The sequence below is a fragment of the Pocillopora damicornis genome, chromosome 1 (genome assembly GCF_964200805.1).
Source record: "Pocillopora damicornis chromosome 1, jaPocDami1.2, whole genome shotgun sequence".
In the NCBI taxonomy this organism is placed as follows: domain Eukaryota; kingdom Metazoa; phylum Cnidaria; class Anthozoa; order Scleractinia; family Pocilloporidae; genus Pocillopora; species Pocillopora damicornis.
Window position 1 is genome coordinate 1,179,798 of NC_142670.1, and position 17,953 is coordinate 1,197,750.

The 17,953-nt window shown below is 40.1% G+C and overlaps 2 protein-coding genes across 5 annotated transcripts in view; one reads left to right on the forward strand and one right to left on the reverse strand.

Moving 5' to 3' along the window:
• The first annotated feature begins 414 nt into the window (after nt 1–414).
• Nucleotides 415–7,838, forward strand: LOC113669440 (solute carrier family 22 member 18). The gene is made up of 7 exons (XM_089207270.1): nt 415–759; nt 1,773–2,016; nt 2,471–2,509; nt 3,192–3,413; nt 4,382–4,596; nt 5,482–5,583; nt 6,114–7,838. The coding sequence occupies exons 1-7, from the start codon at nt 553–555 to the stop codon at nt 6,405–6,407; spliced, it is 1,323 nt and encodes a 440-aa protein (XP_089063396.1). The 5' UTR covers nt 415–552; the 3' UTR covers nt 6,408–7,838.
• LOC113669439 (WD repeat and FYVE domain-containing protein 3) overlaps nt 6,721–17,953 on the reverse strand; it is a 55,660-nt gene continuing 44,427 nt past the window's right edge. For all 4 annotated transcript variants that reach the window (XM_089206952.1, XM_089206938.1, XM_089206947.1 and 1 more), the window contains exons 46-65: nt 17,647–17,766; nt 17,004–17,121; nt 16,453–16,559; nt 15,828–16,070; nt 15,238–15,372; nt 15,032–15,109; nt 14,371–14,509; nt 13,968–14,038; nt 13,777–13,863; nt 13,422–13,514; nt 13,113–13,175; nt 12,789–12,866; nt 12,093–12,194; nt 11,583–11,705; nt 11,011–11,070; nt 10,450–10,915; nt 9,759–9,864; nt 9,244–9,314; nt 8,987–9,110; nt 6,721–8,262 (exon numbers count right to left, since the gene is read on the reverse strand). In XM_089206952.1, coding sequence (XP_089063078.1) covers nt 8,151–8,262; nt 8,987–9,110; nt 9,244–9,314; nt 9,759–9,864; nt 10,450–10,915; nt 11,011–11,070; nt 11,583–11,705; nt 12,093–12,194; nt 12,789–12,866; nt 13,113–13,175; nt 13,422–13,514; nt 13,777–13,863; nt 13,968–14,038; nt 14,371–14,509; nt 15,032–15,109; nt 15,238–15,372; nt 15,828–16,070; nt 16,453–16,559; nt 17,004–17,121; nt 17,647–17,766 — 2,496 coding nt within the window. In that variant the 3' untranslated portion in view covers nt 6,721–8,150. The remainder of the gene's footprint in view (nt 8,263–8,986; nt 9,111–9,243; nt 9,315–9,758; nt 9,865–10,449; nt 10,916–11,010; nt 11,071–11,582; nt 11,706–12,092; nt 12,195–12,788; nt 12,867–13,112; nt 13,176–13,421; nt 13,515–13,776; nt 13,864–13,967; nt 14,039–14,370; nt 14,510–15,031; nt 15,110–15,237; nt 15,373–15,827; nt 16,071–16,452; nt 16,560–17,003; nt 17,122–17,646; nt 17,767–17,953) is intronic.

Sequence of the window (17,953 nt, forward strand, 5' to 3'; positions counted from 1 at the left end):
TTGGGTCGCGGCGCGCGTTGCATCAAGGGTGAAAATGGGCCTTAAAGTAGTGATCATTAATCCGAAGATCGCTTTGATATTCATTTCTTTCTCTGCAGTTCACATATATGATTTTCATATATTTACAGTCATACGCAAAAACACCTTTTGCTATGATTCTAAGGGTGTTTGCAAGAGGGAGCATAAATACCATGGTAACGCTACAGTGATCTTTTCTTGAAGAGAAAAAAGGGTTTTTTTGCTACCATCTAAGAAATGTTTTACCATGTTCAACGAAATAGACAAACGCATGGCATTATCGATTAAGTAAATATTTGATGTTCTGAAAAAGGAAATGAAGCTACTAATTACGTTAGACCGGAAGTAGTCAGTCACGACGTGGCGTCATTTATGAAACTCCACGTATTCGAATGTGCTACCACTGGCACTGTGTGATTGCGGCTTCACAAATAGTTGCCGGCGTCAGTGACATGGCAAGTTTGACTCACTTAGTCCTCAATACAGTTGTTTCGTCGGTGTCACCTGTCGAGGGAATCATAATTGTGATAGAAGATGTCTCTAGACTCTGAAGTTCGTAAGAGATCCGACATGATGGAAGAAACTGGCCCAGATCCAGATCCTGTTATAACATCGTCAGGAAGTACGATGAAAACCACAACCACAACTTGCAAGAACAATCGTAAATGGCTACTTTTAAACACACATTTGAACGCTGTTATTTATTCTTCCTGTTTCTGGGTTCAGATTGGAGTTTTACCGGTAAGTGAAAATATTTAAGACAATTTTATACACGAGTTTACGAAGAATCTTGTGTTCGGTTGATTTGTTTTCAAATTGCATCTTAAGGAAAAAAAGATTAAGGCAATGATCGTTTGTCACGAAACAGTAGGAATGGCGGAATTAGATCAAGTTTATTCAATTTAGTTTGGATTCTTTCCTCTTTTCTTGGAAGAGCACGCTCTTTTATGTCTACAGGAAAAGAAATTTTTCCTTGCGGTTACCGTGGAGCTTTCAGCTAAAAGCGGGAATTGAAAGTTTTTAAATAATCTGCTGACATTCGACAATGAAGATGGAGAGTCAACATTTGCACCCACGAGTTGTCCCAAAATTAATTTAAACTGAAGCCAGTATGGTTTTCTAGGTAATTGCAGCTGCTAATGAAAACTTGAATGTCGGATACACTATTCAGCAGAGATACTAACTTGTGACACTTGTCAAGTCAAGGGAAAGTAATGTTGAATTTTCCATTCTTTTCATCAAACCACCTTGTGAATTGTCCTTCTCAAGCCATACAGAGTACTTGAAGATCATCTTGTCACATCGTTTGAAAAATTTGCCATCTTAAGGGGTCAGGCTTATTAATTCTTACTGAAGGGAGAGAGAGGGAGTTGGAAGATTTGGTTGCATCACAATGAAATTTACCTGATCCCCCTCTAAGGCCCTATAGTATTTTGCTGACTCCCCCTTTATTGACAGTCAATTTTCTATAGTCTCCAATTTATACTCTGTTAGCAATGACTGATACCCCCCCTCTGTTCCCTATGGAAACCATGTGATCCCCCTAAAATGCTCCCCCCCTCTGTGCATGGGATAAATGATGACTAATCCCTAACTCTCTTTGTTCTGAAACAGTCATATCAGTTTTTTTAGGAAAGGTTTGGTGACCTGTGTGAAGCATGACAAGATTTGCCGTGAGAGTTGGTATGTCTGTGCAGCATGAATTTTTTTTATTTCTATTAATCCATGTGTATTTCACTTTTTCATTCTATTAGTATTTATCCAAGAAGCTTGGAGCTGACCCAGTAGTCTTTGGCTACCTTCAGACCACATTTGCTGTGGTGCAGTTGTGTGGTGGACCAATATTTGGAAGATTTGGAGATATTTTTGGAAGCAGAGCTGCCCTGGTTTTGTCTTTTATGGCAGCAGCCATGAGCTACACGATTCTTGGTTTGGCATCAACTGTAAGCATGCTGTTTCTGTCAAGACTCCCTTCCATTTTCATGCATGCAATGCAAGGTTAGTACAGCAGAGTTATCAGGTTGTTTATTATGGCATAGAGATTGGAGAAGTTTTCCATCCACTGTGCATAATTTTGTGACTAATATTTGATGGGTTGAGTCTTTGATTCAGATATGGAGAATGTCTTCCTGTTTTCTTTACACTGCTTTCTAGGTACTACATTTCTTATCGCTTTACAGCCTAACATCAGTATGCATATTCTCCATTCTGTTCTCTATACATTCCCTAAGGTTCATACAGGGAGAATTTTTTAACAGTGAAGACCTTCTTTCGTCAGCGATGATTTTTTCCATTCTTATGACCTAAATGTTTCATTTGGGGGTGATATCTTAAGGAGAAATTAGTTACTAGTCACTCGTAGGGAAATGAATATTATACCTCTTTTTCTTAATGCCAAAGATTTTTTTTTTCAAAATGTGTTGGCCAATAAGATTGAATTTTTATTTCTCAGGATCACAAATGGTTGTCACAGATATCTCAGAGAAGGAAGGTGAGTGAGGGAAATAAAAAGAACAAATAAAACTCTTTGCAAAGGATTTTCCTGGGATAATTTCCATCCTTTTGCTGAACAATGTCATGGTCCATACTTTGGCTCTGCTGTGATTGGCTTGGGTTGTGGCCCAAGGTGTCATCATTTTGCTTCTTTTTTTGTATCCACCAAGGAGAATCTGGTTGCCTACATACTACACCAGACTAACACTGGTGTTGATAACTGTAGTATCATAGTGCCAGGGCTGGGGAAAATAAAGCATGGAGAAAGCAGGGGAGGAGGGTTTGGAAATTCCATGCTTCATATCATATCAATCTGAGCCCAGTTATTCAAAAAGTGGATACATGCTATCCAATGGATAAATGGCTATCCCACAGATCAGTGTTAACAAAATGTACTGCGCTTTTCACTGGATAGAGATTTATCCAGTGGATAGCAATATGCACCCTTCAAACAACTGGGGCCGACTGTGACTATGACTGATTTTTGCAAAACATTTATGTATTTATTATTATTATTTTTTTTTTGGGGGTGGGTGGGGGGTGAGGGTATTGGTGGTGGTGAGGAGGGGTAAGGAGAGAATAAAGATCAATATAAGTTTCTTTTTGAGATCTATTCCAAATTCTCAGAACTAACACTAGCATGATAATAGCCAATCCTTTTTCTTTTTTTTTTTTTGCAGGTCGGGCAGATGCACTTGGCAAACTGGGTGTGTCTTATGCCATCGGCATGGTGATAGGTCCTTTTGTTGGAGGTCTGATCACAAAGAAGTATGGAGAGCAGTCAGCAGCATTCTTTGCTGCGACATTTTCATTCATTAGCATAATTATCTCACTACTTTTCATCCCAAGAAATACGAAAGCATTATCACCACAGGAGAAATCTGCTGAAAAGCTTGAAGCAAGTGAGTCGATGAATTTGGTTCTTAGGCTTTCTTTAGGTTAAGGGTCAAGCCTAGCCAAGTGAGTTGTTTGATGATGTTCAGGTAGAGTAGTGGCCTTAATGTTTTTGACACTGGACTCTGTTGAGAGGTCTGAGTTGCAGACCTTGCTGGGTCATTGTGTTATGTTTTTGGGTTAAAAACACTTCACTTTCACAGTTCCTCTCTCCACCTAGGAATATAAATGGGTGTGGCCAAATTGTCAGGGAAGCCTGATGAAATACAGGGGGGTAACCTTGGGTTGAACTAGTGTCCCATTCAGGGGTGAGTAGCAATGCTTTGGAAACTGGAATAAGTTCTGCTTAGATGGGTCATTGAGCATGGTCTCCCTTGACTCCTAAGGCTGTGCTTATGCCATGAAATGTGCATATTAAATTTCCACATGGGCATGCTCTCCCCAGACTCTTAAGGCTGTGCTAATACCTCAAAATTTTTAAATCAAATCCCCACATTGCTTGTTCCTCTACTTCTTATAGCCATTGGCAAAAATTATAGCAGAGCTTGCAGAGCATAGCCCCATAATTATACAAAATAGTAGTAGTAACCCATCAAGCCAAAAAAATTTGGACTTACGACCATACGATCATACGACTGACCGTACAAGATGCTACTTTTAACATGCGTGGTCAACTGTACCACGGGCACACCAACACCACGGCTTAGTCCAGTAGTCTAGTAGTCAGTGCACTGGGCTCTGAGTTGGATGACCCGGGTTCTAGTCCTGGCCGGGGCAAGGCGTTGTGCCCTTGAGACGTGTGGGAAAAAAAAATGTGAGCTCAGCTTTAAGGCTTGGCCAAATCTATATATTATTTATAGACCAGGATTCTGACACTAAGGTAGAACCAAAACTTCCTCCCATAAATGGGGCATATAAAATAGGTTTAAAAAGCTTTCTATTAACATCACTGCATAATTGCTGTGCTCTCTTTCAGATAACAAGGAACAACCTGCAAGTGTTTTTAGCATCAAGAAGATCCTAGAACTTTTGCATATACCAACTGTGTTATATTTAATTACCATCAAAATCATCACAGGAATCCCATTTGGAATTTTCCAGTCTATGTTCTCATTAGTGTCCATGGAATTTTTCAAGTTGGAGCCTCAGCAGAATGGCTTCGTCATGTCATATGTTGGGGTACTTTCAATAGTAAGTGATGAAAGATGTGCTCAACTCCTACGAGTGACCAAGACAGAATTTCTCCTTACAATATCAATACAATATCAAGTAGACAAGTGATGAGAATTTAAAATATTCCATTAGGAGGTTGTTAGTCAATCCAATACCAAATTCTTAGAACTGACATCATAAGAATTGTTTGGCAGACAGTAAGGAGAATCACTGAATGAGATCTTGGGTATGAAAGGTTTAATTTTGAACCATTTTCTTCAAGCCATGCAAGGAGAAAGTTTGGCAGGCCTTTGTGACTAAATTGCATGCAAGAGAAGATGCCCATGTATGCGTATTATTTCTCATTGTGGAAAACAAAGAGCCAATTAAAAGGTGTTTGCCTGTGCAAGCAAATGATTATGTCCAGGGGTTTGGAACGTTGTCTTCTGAGTGGAATGTAAAGGTCTTGCTTGAAGGATTGTGATTAAAACATGTTTGGTAAGAGCTGGGGTGGAATCCTTTTTCATTGTAAGACAGCTGTGAACTAAGGGCACCATCTTTTAATGCTTATTACCCCAACATCAGTGTGCAGATTCTCCATACTGTTCTCTATACATTTCCTAAGGTGCTGACAAGGAGAATTTGTTGAACAATTGTGAACCTCTTTAGTTGGTGATCATTTTCTTCATTCTCACAACCTTAATGTTTGATTCAGGGTGATATTGTAAGGAGAAATTAGATGCTAATCATCCTTGGGGGTTAAAGGTGTAAGATAAAGACAGATTAAGTGAGGGAATCTTCCATCTGAGAAAATTTAGGTTATGAAGTATGAAGGGTGTCCTTTGATTACAGTTCCCCTCAGTCAGTTGTCTTTTCCCAATGATGGTGAATAATGATGAATATTTCATGTGTCTTTTCTTACAGGTTGCTCAAGGACTTATTGTGGGTGTCTTGTCAAGAAGATTTAGTGAGCCTTTTCTATTGAGAGGAGCCATTTGTGTGATAGCATCAGCATATGGGCTTTTGGTTAGTTCCAACTGATTCATACATAAAAAGGTCTAACTTTACTTTGACCATTTCCAGTGTCTTCTAATGTTTTCTTTAACCTAACATTAAGAATTTGGTTCCACAATATCATGAAAATGTTCATTCAGTCAGAATTTATTGCTTTGGTCTTCTTGAAACTCTTTTTTCATCATTTTCCATGACCCAAATGAATGCTTAGAAAAAAGGATAACTTCTTTCAATATGTTTGTCACATGCAAAACAGTCAGTTACCTTTGAGGAAAGGAATTTTGACCCCAAAAGAATAAAAATATTTTTTCAGCCTGAAACAAATTTTTGATCTGATTGAAGAGTAATATGTTGGGTTTAGACTTTCTCCTGTTTAACTGAGTATTTTTGTTGTTATTGTGCATCATTATCTGTAATTGATAATGTTACATTTCATTATTGATGCTGCCTTTGTGTAGTGGGGTTTCTTACAGACTAGCCTTAGAGTGGCTCACAAATTAATGCAAATTTTGATCATTTCTTATCCAATCATTTCCTTTTAGTACATGGTGACAGACATTTACCAGTTTTGCATTGTAATCATCCCAATGGTAGTTGGTGGGACAACACTGAATGTCATCACAACATCAGCCATGACAAAAAGTGTGACAGTCACTAAAACAGGTGCTGTGTTAGGTCTCTCCATGGCAACCAACTCCCTTATACGAACTGTCTCCCCAACCATGGGAAGTATCATGTACAAGAACTATGGTTGGCCCTCAATTGGTCTCTTGGGACTTGTAGTGAATGCTGCAGTTGCCTTGTTTTTATTTTACCATGGAAAAGACTCATTTTAGTCACAAAGCTTTGGATACACTCAGTTGTTGGTAGACCTTGAGTTGAGGTATTTTCATGTATGCCAACATTTTTACTGCAACACTGATGTGTCGTATCATAATTTAACTCTTGAGAGTACAAGACAAAAATCTGCCAGAGTTTTCTATGAAAATTGAAGATGTCAAAAAAGTTTTATGTGGTAAATTTAGATCAGACCATGATCATGACTTGTTTTGAAACCAGTTTCCCATTTTTCTGTACTTGGTAGATGACCCTTGTGTTTAGCTCACCTTTAAACTACAATATGCAAATAACTCTTCACACTTATGTCTGTGGCTGCTAGAGTTTGAGGCATACATGCCTACATTTTAATGTGCTCCAGGGAGAATAAGATATTTACAAATTATTCCTCTTGTTCACATATAGTTTTATCAGTCAATAATTACTTCATTACTTACAAAATATATTAGCTATCACCAGTAGAACCTCAACATAGATTCCCTTATCATCCTTGTGCGGTATTCTACCAGCCACACTGGTTCAATATGGGATCTATATTATTCCTTTTTTTATTGACATCATGTGAACATTATTAAACTACATTAGGCTACATGAAATTTCATTGGCACCATAGGAACACTAACATTACTTTCCACTGTCACAAATGTTATGAATTGATGAAACTCAGCAGTGCAGACAAAAATAGATTAACCATTGAAGAGGTTAAGTTCTTGTGTCTGGGCATCCCATTAAATTAATTTCAATTGACTTTTCATTCATAGGGAATGACCATTTGAAAATAAATTTTCAGAAATTTTCTGCAGACGAATACCAAATGAAATTGAATTAATTCTAAACATCCAAAAAAAAAAAAAGGGGGGGTTGTGTCAGTTTAAGCTGTATATTAGTAGCAATACGTATCTGTTAAAATGTTTCCTATGATCAAGACTAAATTGTTAAAAATAAGTTCCTAGTTGCTAAATGTTAAAATTCTAATTCTACTTTAAAAATAATTGAGTTGTAAAGTTCACCAGTTTGGTGTGTCCTTGTTGTTGTTGTTATTATTGATTTTAACCCGTTCTAGCTGTTATACCTTTCCTCGTAAATTAGTTATGAGAATTTGGTGTTAGATAAGGATAACAAATTCTACCTGATAAGTTTGAGAATTCTCATTACCTGTTTGCTGGATAATGTAAGGATATTATAGGGAGAAGTTTCATGTTGATCACTTCATGGAGTTAAAGGGTTGAACAGAACAATTCTGACCCAAACAGGACTAAAAGTATTGCTCTCTTTGTGTAGTGGTCTCTTCAAGAATTCTTGTCATGCCTTCTAATGACCTTGTGTGACAGAAATGTTCTCTTCATGTCAAATATAAGGAGTATGATAGTCCATGCCATTATATTCTCAATGGTAATAACAAAAAAATAAGAAAAAAAATGATAAAAATACTTTTGCTTCCATTGCCTTCCTTGTAATGATGTGTAGGATCAGTGTCAGTATCTGAGCAACTGCACACACCCACCCCTCCCTCAACCCAACAACAGTCAACTGATAACAACTAAGGGTTAATTTTGGGTTAGGAGAGGGGTAGGTGGGCATTTGCTCAGATACTGATTACTGTAATTGTAATCACATCAATAGTATTTTCCATGATTGGTGAGTTTGTATCTGCAATCTTATTATCTTATTGCAATCTTATTCAGAGGCACGTCCAGATACAGAATTGAATTTGGAATGTAGGAATGACCAAGAACTGAACGTTAGCTCTTGGCCTTCTTGGATGCTTTTTTCAGTTTCTTGTAGCACGAGTGACACACGCGGACGGGAGCATGGATCCCAAGACGGCTGATCTCTGACTCGTAACTACTGCATCTGAAAAACCAAGGGACAGGAAATATTCTTAAGTAGTAAACTAAGTAAATGAAATCGATGGAAGCAAACCAGTCGATAAAGATTAGGTCCTATTGTCTGTTAAAAAATAGTTTCCCTGTTGCCACGTGTCTGTTTAGTAGAAACATCAGTGACACAATTGGCTGCGCCTCATGCAATTCTTTTTTTGTTCCTGCCACATCTCGATGTCATCTATGATCTATTACTGATCAGACGCACGACAACATAGAATTTATTAGTGAAACTGTTTTTTTTTTATATCTCTCAGTTAAATTCAAAGTTTGTTGATATTGAAATCTTCCCCCTTTTATTTGAACCAAGAGATGCACTAACCTTTTAACTCCCAAGATCAGATAGTCAATTCTCCCCTCCAGCTACTGTATACTTCCTTTTAAATTAGTTTGATATGTTCGAGTATTCTCATTACCTGTTTCTTGGATAATGTAGGGATATTGCTGGGAGAAAATCTATATTAATCACCTCTGCGAGTTAAAGGGTCAAATATCGTACTCACCTTGTTTTTTCGGTCTGCGCAGTAAGTTAAGGAACCTCGTTAGTCAATAACTTACAGTACAGACCTCGAACTCAGCTAGTAAGAGGTATCTTGTAACCACATGCAAATCACAATTTCTCCCGACGAACACCACAAACGTCTTTAGCATTAGACAACTCTTGGGAAAGCCAAACCCCAAAGATTATGAATTACCTTGCACAGAAAACCTTCCCACAATCCCTGCAGTGATGGCGCCTCTCAATGAACTTGAATCTAATTCCACAACCTGCGCAAATGTCAGCAAATTCGTCCTTCACCCAATGGTCAGCCATACGACCTGCAGGAATACACAGAAGATATCAACGGATAGTCTATACTATAATAGTAATTCTAAAAATCCCATGGATCTTTGTGTGTAAGATACGTGATAATGTTATGTGTGTGTATTTATCAGCATGATCGGTCCATACCTGCGGCGTCAGTCACAGACCAACTGTAGATCCGTCCGCGGAAATCTCCAACAAATAACTTACGATGATCCCTGTAAAAAGTGGAAAACGATCGGTATTTAATTCAGAGAGAAGGGTGGCTGAATCCTTTACATGATCATTGACAACAACAAGAGCCGAAAAAATATCTGGCTGTGTTAAAAGACGTTTTAAAAATGCGTCAGTCGCTCCGTTCGTAGTCCGTCGGTTCGTTCGTTCGTTCGTTCATTCGTAGGTCGTTCGTTCGGTCGTTCTTTCGCTCGCTTGCTCGTTTCTTTGTTCGCTTGTTCGTTGTTCATTGTTGATCGTTCTTTATTCACCGTTCGCCGTTTATCGTTCGTATTTTGCCGTTCGTTCATTCGTTCGTTCTTCGATCAATCGAAAAGTCAGCCGTTCCTGTCTTCGTTCAGTCGGTCGATCGTTCGTTCGGCCGGCTGTTCGGTCGGTCGTTCTCTCTGTCGATCGATTGGTCAGTTCACAGAAATCACAAAACTCACTTCGACACAAGTAAAGATGTAATGGCCGCTGGAGCTGAATTATCTTCTCTGGCAAACGCTGTGTGCATTGTCAGCTTATGTCTGAGCACCAGGCGTCTTCTCCACACTTTAAATGGTACGAAACAGAAAAAAAAATCATTCAGTAATTTGTTTGAATCCGGGAGTAACAGCTGATTCTGTCGGGTGATCGTCATAACTTTTGTCAGCGAATGACATTTCGACAACCTGGGTGCCGGGAGGTTATCAACAAAGTCAGGTATCAAAGGTTTAGTTGAATGCGATGGAGCCATCCGCTCGACTCATGGGCTCGAAACGTCAGTCACATCAACATATATGATTATAAAATACTCTCCAGCTTCTTAAGACAGAAGCTAAACTCAAAATTGTTTCTAATATTCAAAGAAATGATAGAGAAATTTTTAGCTGAGAGTTGAAGTGGTTGCTTTGGTTTTGATTTTCTACGCTCTGTGATTGGCCCAGAAAACTAGCGCCACTTTTCTCAACCAATCAGATGCAAACCTAAATCTAATCACAACTTGGTCGCCCACGTTTTCCCGCGCTTAAAGCAGTTTGCGTTTTTCATTCTGAGCTCTCATTGGCTGCTTGTGATTTTCCCTTGGTTCTGATTGGCTGATGTAGTTACTTTGGTTTTGGTTTTATGACCCTGAACCGGGATGCGCTCTATACATACCTGGTTTAGGCAAGTCTTTACTCTCGCAGTTTCTCTTATGGGTAATTATGACGTACTCCTCTTCTATACTTTCATCACGCAGGTTAGGTGTCATATGACGTCTTCTCTCCACTACTTCAGTCAACTCAACGTCCTCTGCTGCCGTAGGCCTCACGTGATCGCTGAGTTTTTCCTCCAAAGTCTCTTTTGCCAATTCAGGTCGAAGGTCTGCTTGTTCAGAGGTAACAACTGACTGGTTGGGCTGCGGGATCTGATCGGCCGACGCGTTTTCGCGCTTTAGAGAGGAGTCTAGATCCGAACACGATTCCGTTACTAATTCCTCCGTCCCAGTCTCCTGTGGTGCGTCCTCTGCATCTTTACCTTTTAGTTCCGAGTTCTTTGACGGAGTTTCGTCAGTTTTCGGAGATACTGATTTCATACTTCGGCGGGTTTTCGCCGCCTCGTCGTAGAATTCGATCCCCCACATCTGCAACGACAACACGAGTAAATATTTGAGCTAAAAAAAAAAAATCTGTCTTTGAAAAAAAAGATGAACAAAAGGAAAAATAAAATTATGCTTACCCGTACGACACCGTCTATAGAGCCCGTGAGAATAACATTTTCCTCATCCCATTCAGAAAGCTGTAAAATAAACATAATATTAGAATGTCACAATTGAAAAGAAAAAACTGGATTGAGTCGCAGATGTCAGGTAGAAAAAGCGTGAAGTCGATTTAAAAATACTAGCTGAAGTTTGAAATTTCATGATAAGTTCGCCGTAAAAGAGTCGGCTGGCATGCTTGTTATTGACATGAAACGATAGTGAAATGTCACACAGTTAGTTAATTTTTTTTAAATTCTCGTCACCTTTCCGCTTTAAAATTTATTGATATGGTAAAGAGAAATTATTAAATGGTCACCCCTCACTCCAGGGAGTAAGTGGGTCATTAGGAGTTCGCCACTGCTCCTGAATAGTGGAGAAAAATCGAGTTGCGAGGCGCATGAGCAGAGCTTCGTCGTATCGAACCAGGGAAAGTTGTAGAGGTACAATTCTCAAGTCCCACAAATAACGTAAATAAAAGAAAAATGAAATAGTCTGGGAGAGCTTATGAAAGAGTTGTTGCACGTTGTCTGTTGCACGTTGTCTGACGCACCTCGGACATGGCACAGCATTGTATGTGGTTGGTGTTCTGTAATGAAGTGTTCTCTTTCACAATCAGCTGCCCGTTGACGGACCAAACGTAGAGATATGTTCCTGCGCAAGTCGCGATATCTCCCTGGAAGTAAAAAAGGAAAATAAAACAAAGGCTGTCAATGTGTAGGTTGCTAAACGGAAGTTGCGTAACATGACACTTGTAGCGCATTCACGGTTAGGTTAAAATTTAAATAGAAGACGCAAAATAGGTTTTAGGAGAGAGTGTACTAAGTTTGTGACGTGGTGAATGTTGATGATGAGCAATAAAACAAGGATCTGACGATTGAGAGAAGAGTGTACCCTACAAGCTCGGTACATTGGATTTCAAATGTCGGGTTTCCTTTGCGCCGAATCTTATCTGAGCGACTACGCACCTACCCTTCCCTCAACCCAACAACAGTCAAGCATTCAGGTGAGCATTTTCTCAGATACAGAAATTGATCCAAATAACAGAGAGTTGTTTGCTTACCGTTAGATCATTGATAGCTATGGCAGTGATTGGTGCCATGTGTTGAGACAACTGTCGGACGTAAGTCAATTTGCTCAAGTCCCAAACAATACATGTCTGATCCTGCAAAGGAGTAAGTTAAAATCTCATGAAATAAATGCTTCTAAAATTTACATCGCCCTTAACACGTGGCTTCGTATCTCAGTTGCTAGTATCTGAGGGGAACGCGTTAGAATTCCGTCGAAGTCAAAATTTTAAAGACTTCTTTTCTGAAGTGTCTTTAATAACTGCATTATCGATAAATTGATAAGATCGTTCCTTTACTTGTAGAGGATATAGATAAATCACTGTCGGTGAACAAAACAAACTCGTTCCGTAAGCCAAGTACACCAGGAGGGTTTAACATTTACACCTTGATATCAGTATGCATGTTCTCCATACTGTTCTTCATACGTTTCCTTGGGTGCTGACAAGGAGAATTTGTTTATCGATAAAGAGCTTCTTTAGTCGGTGATCATTTCTTTTATCTTTAATCTGTAATTCAGGTGTGATATTGTAAGGAAAAATTAGACGCTAGACACTCTGGGGCAAGAGGTTAATACAAGGAAATCATTAGGTTTATTGCAGCAGGTTTTACGTAAATGCATTCGTTACTTGTACAAATACGTATCCCTTTCATTCCGGCGACCAGACCTTAGCAATCAAGCAAACTCTTACCTCAGAACCGCTGATAATAAGATTGTAGGCTGTAGATACTGCTAGGCACGTGACAGACGCGTGATGCCCGTATAACACCTGTCAATCAAAATTGTGCAACCATTAGACTTAGTAAATTAAATAGCGTTTTGGGAACGACAATGAAAGCCACTCAAGGGTAGAGTGAGGAAGGGTGTGGCTAGGGGAGGTGCCCGGATGCAAGTGGGGGTTGAAGGGTAGGGGGGGGGGGTGGGTGGGGAGAAGATACGTCAAGATTCTACTGAAACGCTGACAAAGTGCTGTTCCCTTGAAAAATCCCCTTGGTGTGGAGAATATTTGACTCACCTCGTGTAAAATAATCTGCGGTCTTCTCTCTCTTCCTTTCATCATGTCCCACACACAAACAAGCTGCATCATAACAACAGAGAAACTAGTAAGTTATTTACTAGATACGAAAAAATCCAATGGAGGCAAGCACGTGAAATGAAATGTCGCATTAACAAGTCTCGAGATCAAGATCAATTAGCACAATCACAGTCAATATACTGAGTCCTTTATACAATTCACCATTTCGACCTCCTTCCTCTTCTCTATACCCTGAGCTAAAGCGTAGTTTCTGCGCGTCATGCAAACGGCTTGACTTGTCATACTAACCGTGCTTGTTCCTCCAGTGATAAGAGTGTGGGAGTCTGGGCACGACGCGCAAAGAACTTGCCCTATGTGAAAGTTCTCGTAGACGGCTAAGATCTGGAAGAGATCATCGAAAAAAAAGATGAATGATTGATTAACATATCAACATATGAACGTAGTCCAGATCGCCATTGTCTCTATAGGTCAATGGAGAAGGGGAGGGGGGGGGGGGCGGAGCGTCGGAGAACAAGATTAGAACTGACTGAGAATCAGAGCCGGAGGAGAACTATAAACTTTCTCCGTCCGGCAATCGACACTTTATCGTAGACGTATTCATGAAAACTGAATACAAAAGTCCGTGAGCGAGTACGGTAATTACCCTCTCTGTTTCATAGAACCCAGTACGCATGCTCGAGTCACCAAACCCCCAGGCGATGTAGCGGTTGTTATGAGGCGGAACCAAGACCTAAAAGAAAAGAGAACAAAAACATATGAGTAATTGTCTAGAATGGAATAGAAATAAATTCCATTTCAAAATGTGCCACAATATGAAAAAAAAAAATTCCTTACTTTGTTTTTCTCCACGGCCAGAAGCCCCCGGTTGTCAGTTTGAATCATCTGTCCCACAGGACCTTTCAGCTCTGACAGAAAAAAACATAAATTGCCTGCAGTTTCCTGTGTTTGCTAACCTGAAATTGCTCGCGACGCTTTTGACATTGCCAATCCTAGTAGTAAATAAAACGGCTTGACGCTAGAGAGAAAACAGTGTTGCTTTCTCTCTAGCATGACGCTGGAGAGAAAGCAGTCACAGCTTTTCGCCGTCAGCTCACCAGTTTGAGCGGCAAGTGCATCTGTAGGGCCTTGGGGAAGCTACACAGCTTAACATTCTAACGTCTTTTGCTATCATGAAGGCGTCAACGTCTCTTTACACTAGAAAATTCTTGAAAAAAAATTTGAACGCATGGTGACTTACCTTTGACAGGCTGAGCTGAAGGCACTAAGTTAGGCAGATTGTGAAAAAACAGTCGATCGACATTGACCAACGCACCGGTCTGGGAGTCAGACTCCACGCTACGAAACACTCTCTTGGGAGGGTGGGGACGCTTGAAGAGCTGGGAAAATAATAATGATCGATTAATTAATTTAATTAACAAACGAATGAAAGAGCGAGTGACTGACTGACTGAATAAGTGAACGAGAGAACGAATGAATGAATGAGAGTGAATGACTACATGAGTGAAAAACGAACGAACGAACGTACGTAAGCACGCACGAACGCACGAACGAATGAACGAGAGACTGAATTGACGAATGGTAGGATTAATGAGTGAATGACTGCACGATTAATGAACAAAACGACCAAAAATGTATTGTATTTATTATGCAATTAATTCAGGGTCTTACAGTAAGATTGCGGAGACCTGGTTACCAATGACCATAAGAAAGGGTTCTGGCAAAGTGTGAGAGGAACATGACAAAATTCTTGGTGGGGGGGGGGGGGGGGAGGGGTGTGGAACTTTTGAAGACTACCAAGCCATCCGACCCTTAAAATGACTTGATCAAGAAACGTTCCAGTTAACCAACGACTTGATGATACACTTAATATTTCACCTGAAGAAGTCACAAACTTTTACCTGTTTTGGAGTTTGTCCAAAGTTGTCGATCATACTAATGATTGATTTTCTCTTGATTGGATCATCAATGCGATGGAAATCTGAACGTAGTTAAGGACAAAAAAGCGCATAAAACCAGTAAAAACGATTCAGACATCAATTTTATGATACACAAGAACACGTGAAGAAATTAAAACTTAAACGAATGTGAAGTCAGTGTAAAGGATATCAACATTGCTCTCGTAATAATAGAAGTAGAACACATTGTTGGCTTCAACAGCGGCAGGACCCTGCTGTTTGTATCCAAAGATCAAATCAATCCACTCGTGGAGATGAGCACTGACGTAATCACACTCTAGAGCCTGGAAACGAAACACATAGCATGTGAACCACGTTACATCTTCACAGCGGACAAACGCGTGCTAAATTCCCGCTAAAGCTTTTATCATTGACGAACGCGTTTGCAACTCCCGCCAAAACCTGCAGCATCGACAAATGCGTGTCGAATTCCCGCCAAAAATGCCACCACTGAGTAGCGCACGGAAAATTATTGTAAACACTAACAACATGGTCAGACATGTTAAATTCCCGCTGAAACTGTTATCACTGACAAACGCGCGTGAAACCTCCGTCACAACCTGCATCACCGTCAAACGCGTGTTAAATTCCCACCAAAACTAACAATTCTCCGTCAAACCTAACACTACGGACAAACATGTGTTTAACTCCCGCCTAAACTGCCAACGCAGGCAACAAAACCGAGAGCGTCCTGGCGTTTCATTTGGTCACCAAGGACAAGTTTACCACTTGATCATACCTTTCTATGAAGCCGGATAAATTCCCGCGGATCACCCTTAGCCCATGTTGGCAGACAAACATCACCTAGGACTTCGCCGTTTTGCTTGGTTCCCAGTTCGAACTTGTTGTGGTTTGTGAGGAATTCCGGGAGATAGAAGAACTCAGGAATCAGCTCCTTGACGTCCGCCATGTTGGTTTGCGCTGCGGAGATCCATGCGTCTCTGATCGAGTGAAACAAACGGTCAGGAAGGTCAAAATTTCCCTGGAAAGATGAAGAAAAATAAAGATTAGAAATATTGAACAGAAAAATAAAATATCACCTAGTGATTTGAAACAGGTGAAAAAGAAACGGCTTTTAGTCGAGTGTCGCTCACTTCCTTGAAGTACTTTGGTTTAAACACTTTGATAAAGCTGAGGAATTTGCTTAAGGTCTGATTGGCCCACTGTGTTGTTTAAGTTCCATCTGATTGGCTGTTGTTTTTGCACTGGTGCCGTCCTTACCAATAAAAAGAATCCATATAAATGTATATAAAATAGATTAAAAATACAAACCGCATGATCTATTATCATAGAAAGCTTATGAGGATGATTGTTACCACTGTCAAATTACTGGTTTGGCACAAAGGCTAAGTAAAGACCATTACCTGAACTCTGAGAAAATGCTGTGTAAACGGCTCAAGTCTGATAAGGTAGGACGCCACTATCATAGTCGACGAGTAGTGAGTCCCATAGTGATACGGCGGAATCTCACCTATAAAAACACAATCAGCAGGATGACATGTGTTAAGGCAACATGGCTTTATTCAAAACGTAGGCTGTACGTCACAAGAAGCTGTACGAGCTGAGAGGACTAGCTGTTGGTCGAGAGTGGTTTCCTGTGTATTCAAGCAGTTCATACCTTTTGGCGGATTAGGTGAAAACAGTTGGGACTACAAATACGCCTTCGCTCGTGGTTATTATTTATTGTGAGAAAATAAGACGTGTATTCTCAACTAACATCCAAACAGAAAAGTAGCCTTCACTACGTGCGTAAAACTGAAAACGAGGAGGGGAGAGATCTAATTTGAGATCTAATTTGAGCATGAGGCTACATCTTTAGAATCTGGAGATAGTACTTCGCGAGTTTCCTCCCTTTGAATACTGGCATTTAAGCTTAGGCACAAAACAAGCCAAAATTGTTGCAAGATGTGTTTACCCGTAGGATCTTCCCACTCTCTGTACTTCTTCTGGAACTGCATCAGTCTGTCCTTAGACTGGGCTCCCATTGGCTTGGAGAAGACGCGAAAAGTCTTGGGGTTGTTAAGATCCAGCTCCTGTGGGAATACAGAATAAATAAAGAATTCCAATCTAAGTTTAGTGATCAGGCAAAAACAACATAGGGCAAAATACAAACAACTGTAGAATTCACACTCAAGGATAGATCACACTGCTAGACATTTCTTAGGTTTCTTGGGACATAAGATATGTGTGTGGCGAGCGAGGAAACGCATTGGAAGAAATCTTGTGATGGGAAATTGCTGTTTATTTTTTTCCAAATACTATTGCACAACAGGGAAAAGTCTCTGGAAGGGGCTTCATAAACACAGAGGATAGCCAAATGGAACAAATTAAACCACGAAAGAAAATTTCGTGTGGTTATTTTTTAATCTATTTAGCGAATGAAATTTACCGATAAGCCTCGACTTAACCCAATTTTTTGACTCGCGTTCAAACATGGGAAGTGGAAATGTAGCTCCCAGTTCCTAACGCGTCCTTGTTTGACTGATGAAAAGGAGTAACAGCCTAAATTCAACACCAGATCCTTGCGGATATTCAAACTACAAAGTGTCTGTCTTTACCTCTGAGTCGTAATCAGCAAGCACCCAAGGGAAGACGGGATATTGCATCAGATCATTATACGAGCGGCCGGCCAAGGTATTGAGGTGCATCAGGTACTGGAAGTTGGTTATTTCACCACGCTGATGACAAAGACATAAACAAGAACAATTTTTAATTGATAAAAGAAATATCTTCTTGGAGCTATTACAATTATCGAAGGGAGCCAAATGGCGCATAGTGCCAGACATAATGCCGCTTTCCGCTGAACAAAGTGACAGAGGGCATTGCTCTCCTCTTCCCTACGTGGGACGCTGGTTTATCACAAGT

Bases quoted from the DNA above. Each gene is read 5' to 3' on its own strand.
- LOC113669440 (XM_089207270.1), top strand. From the start codon at position 553: ATGTCTCTAGACTCTGAAGTTCGTAAGAGATCCGACATGATGGAAGAA. The intron at 760-1,772 runs GTAAGTGAAAAT...TCATTCTATTAG, and splicing joins TTCAGATTGGAGTTTTACCG to TATTTATCCAAGAAGCTTGG. The intron at 4,597-5,481 runs GTAAGTGATGAA...CTTTTCTTACAG, and splicing joins ATGTTGGGGTACTTTCAATA to GTTGCTCAAGGACTTATTGT.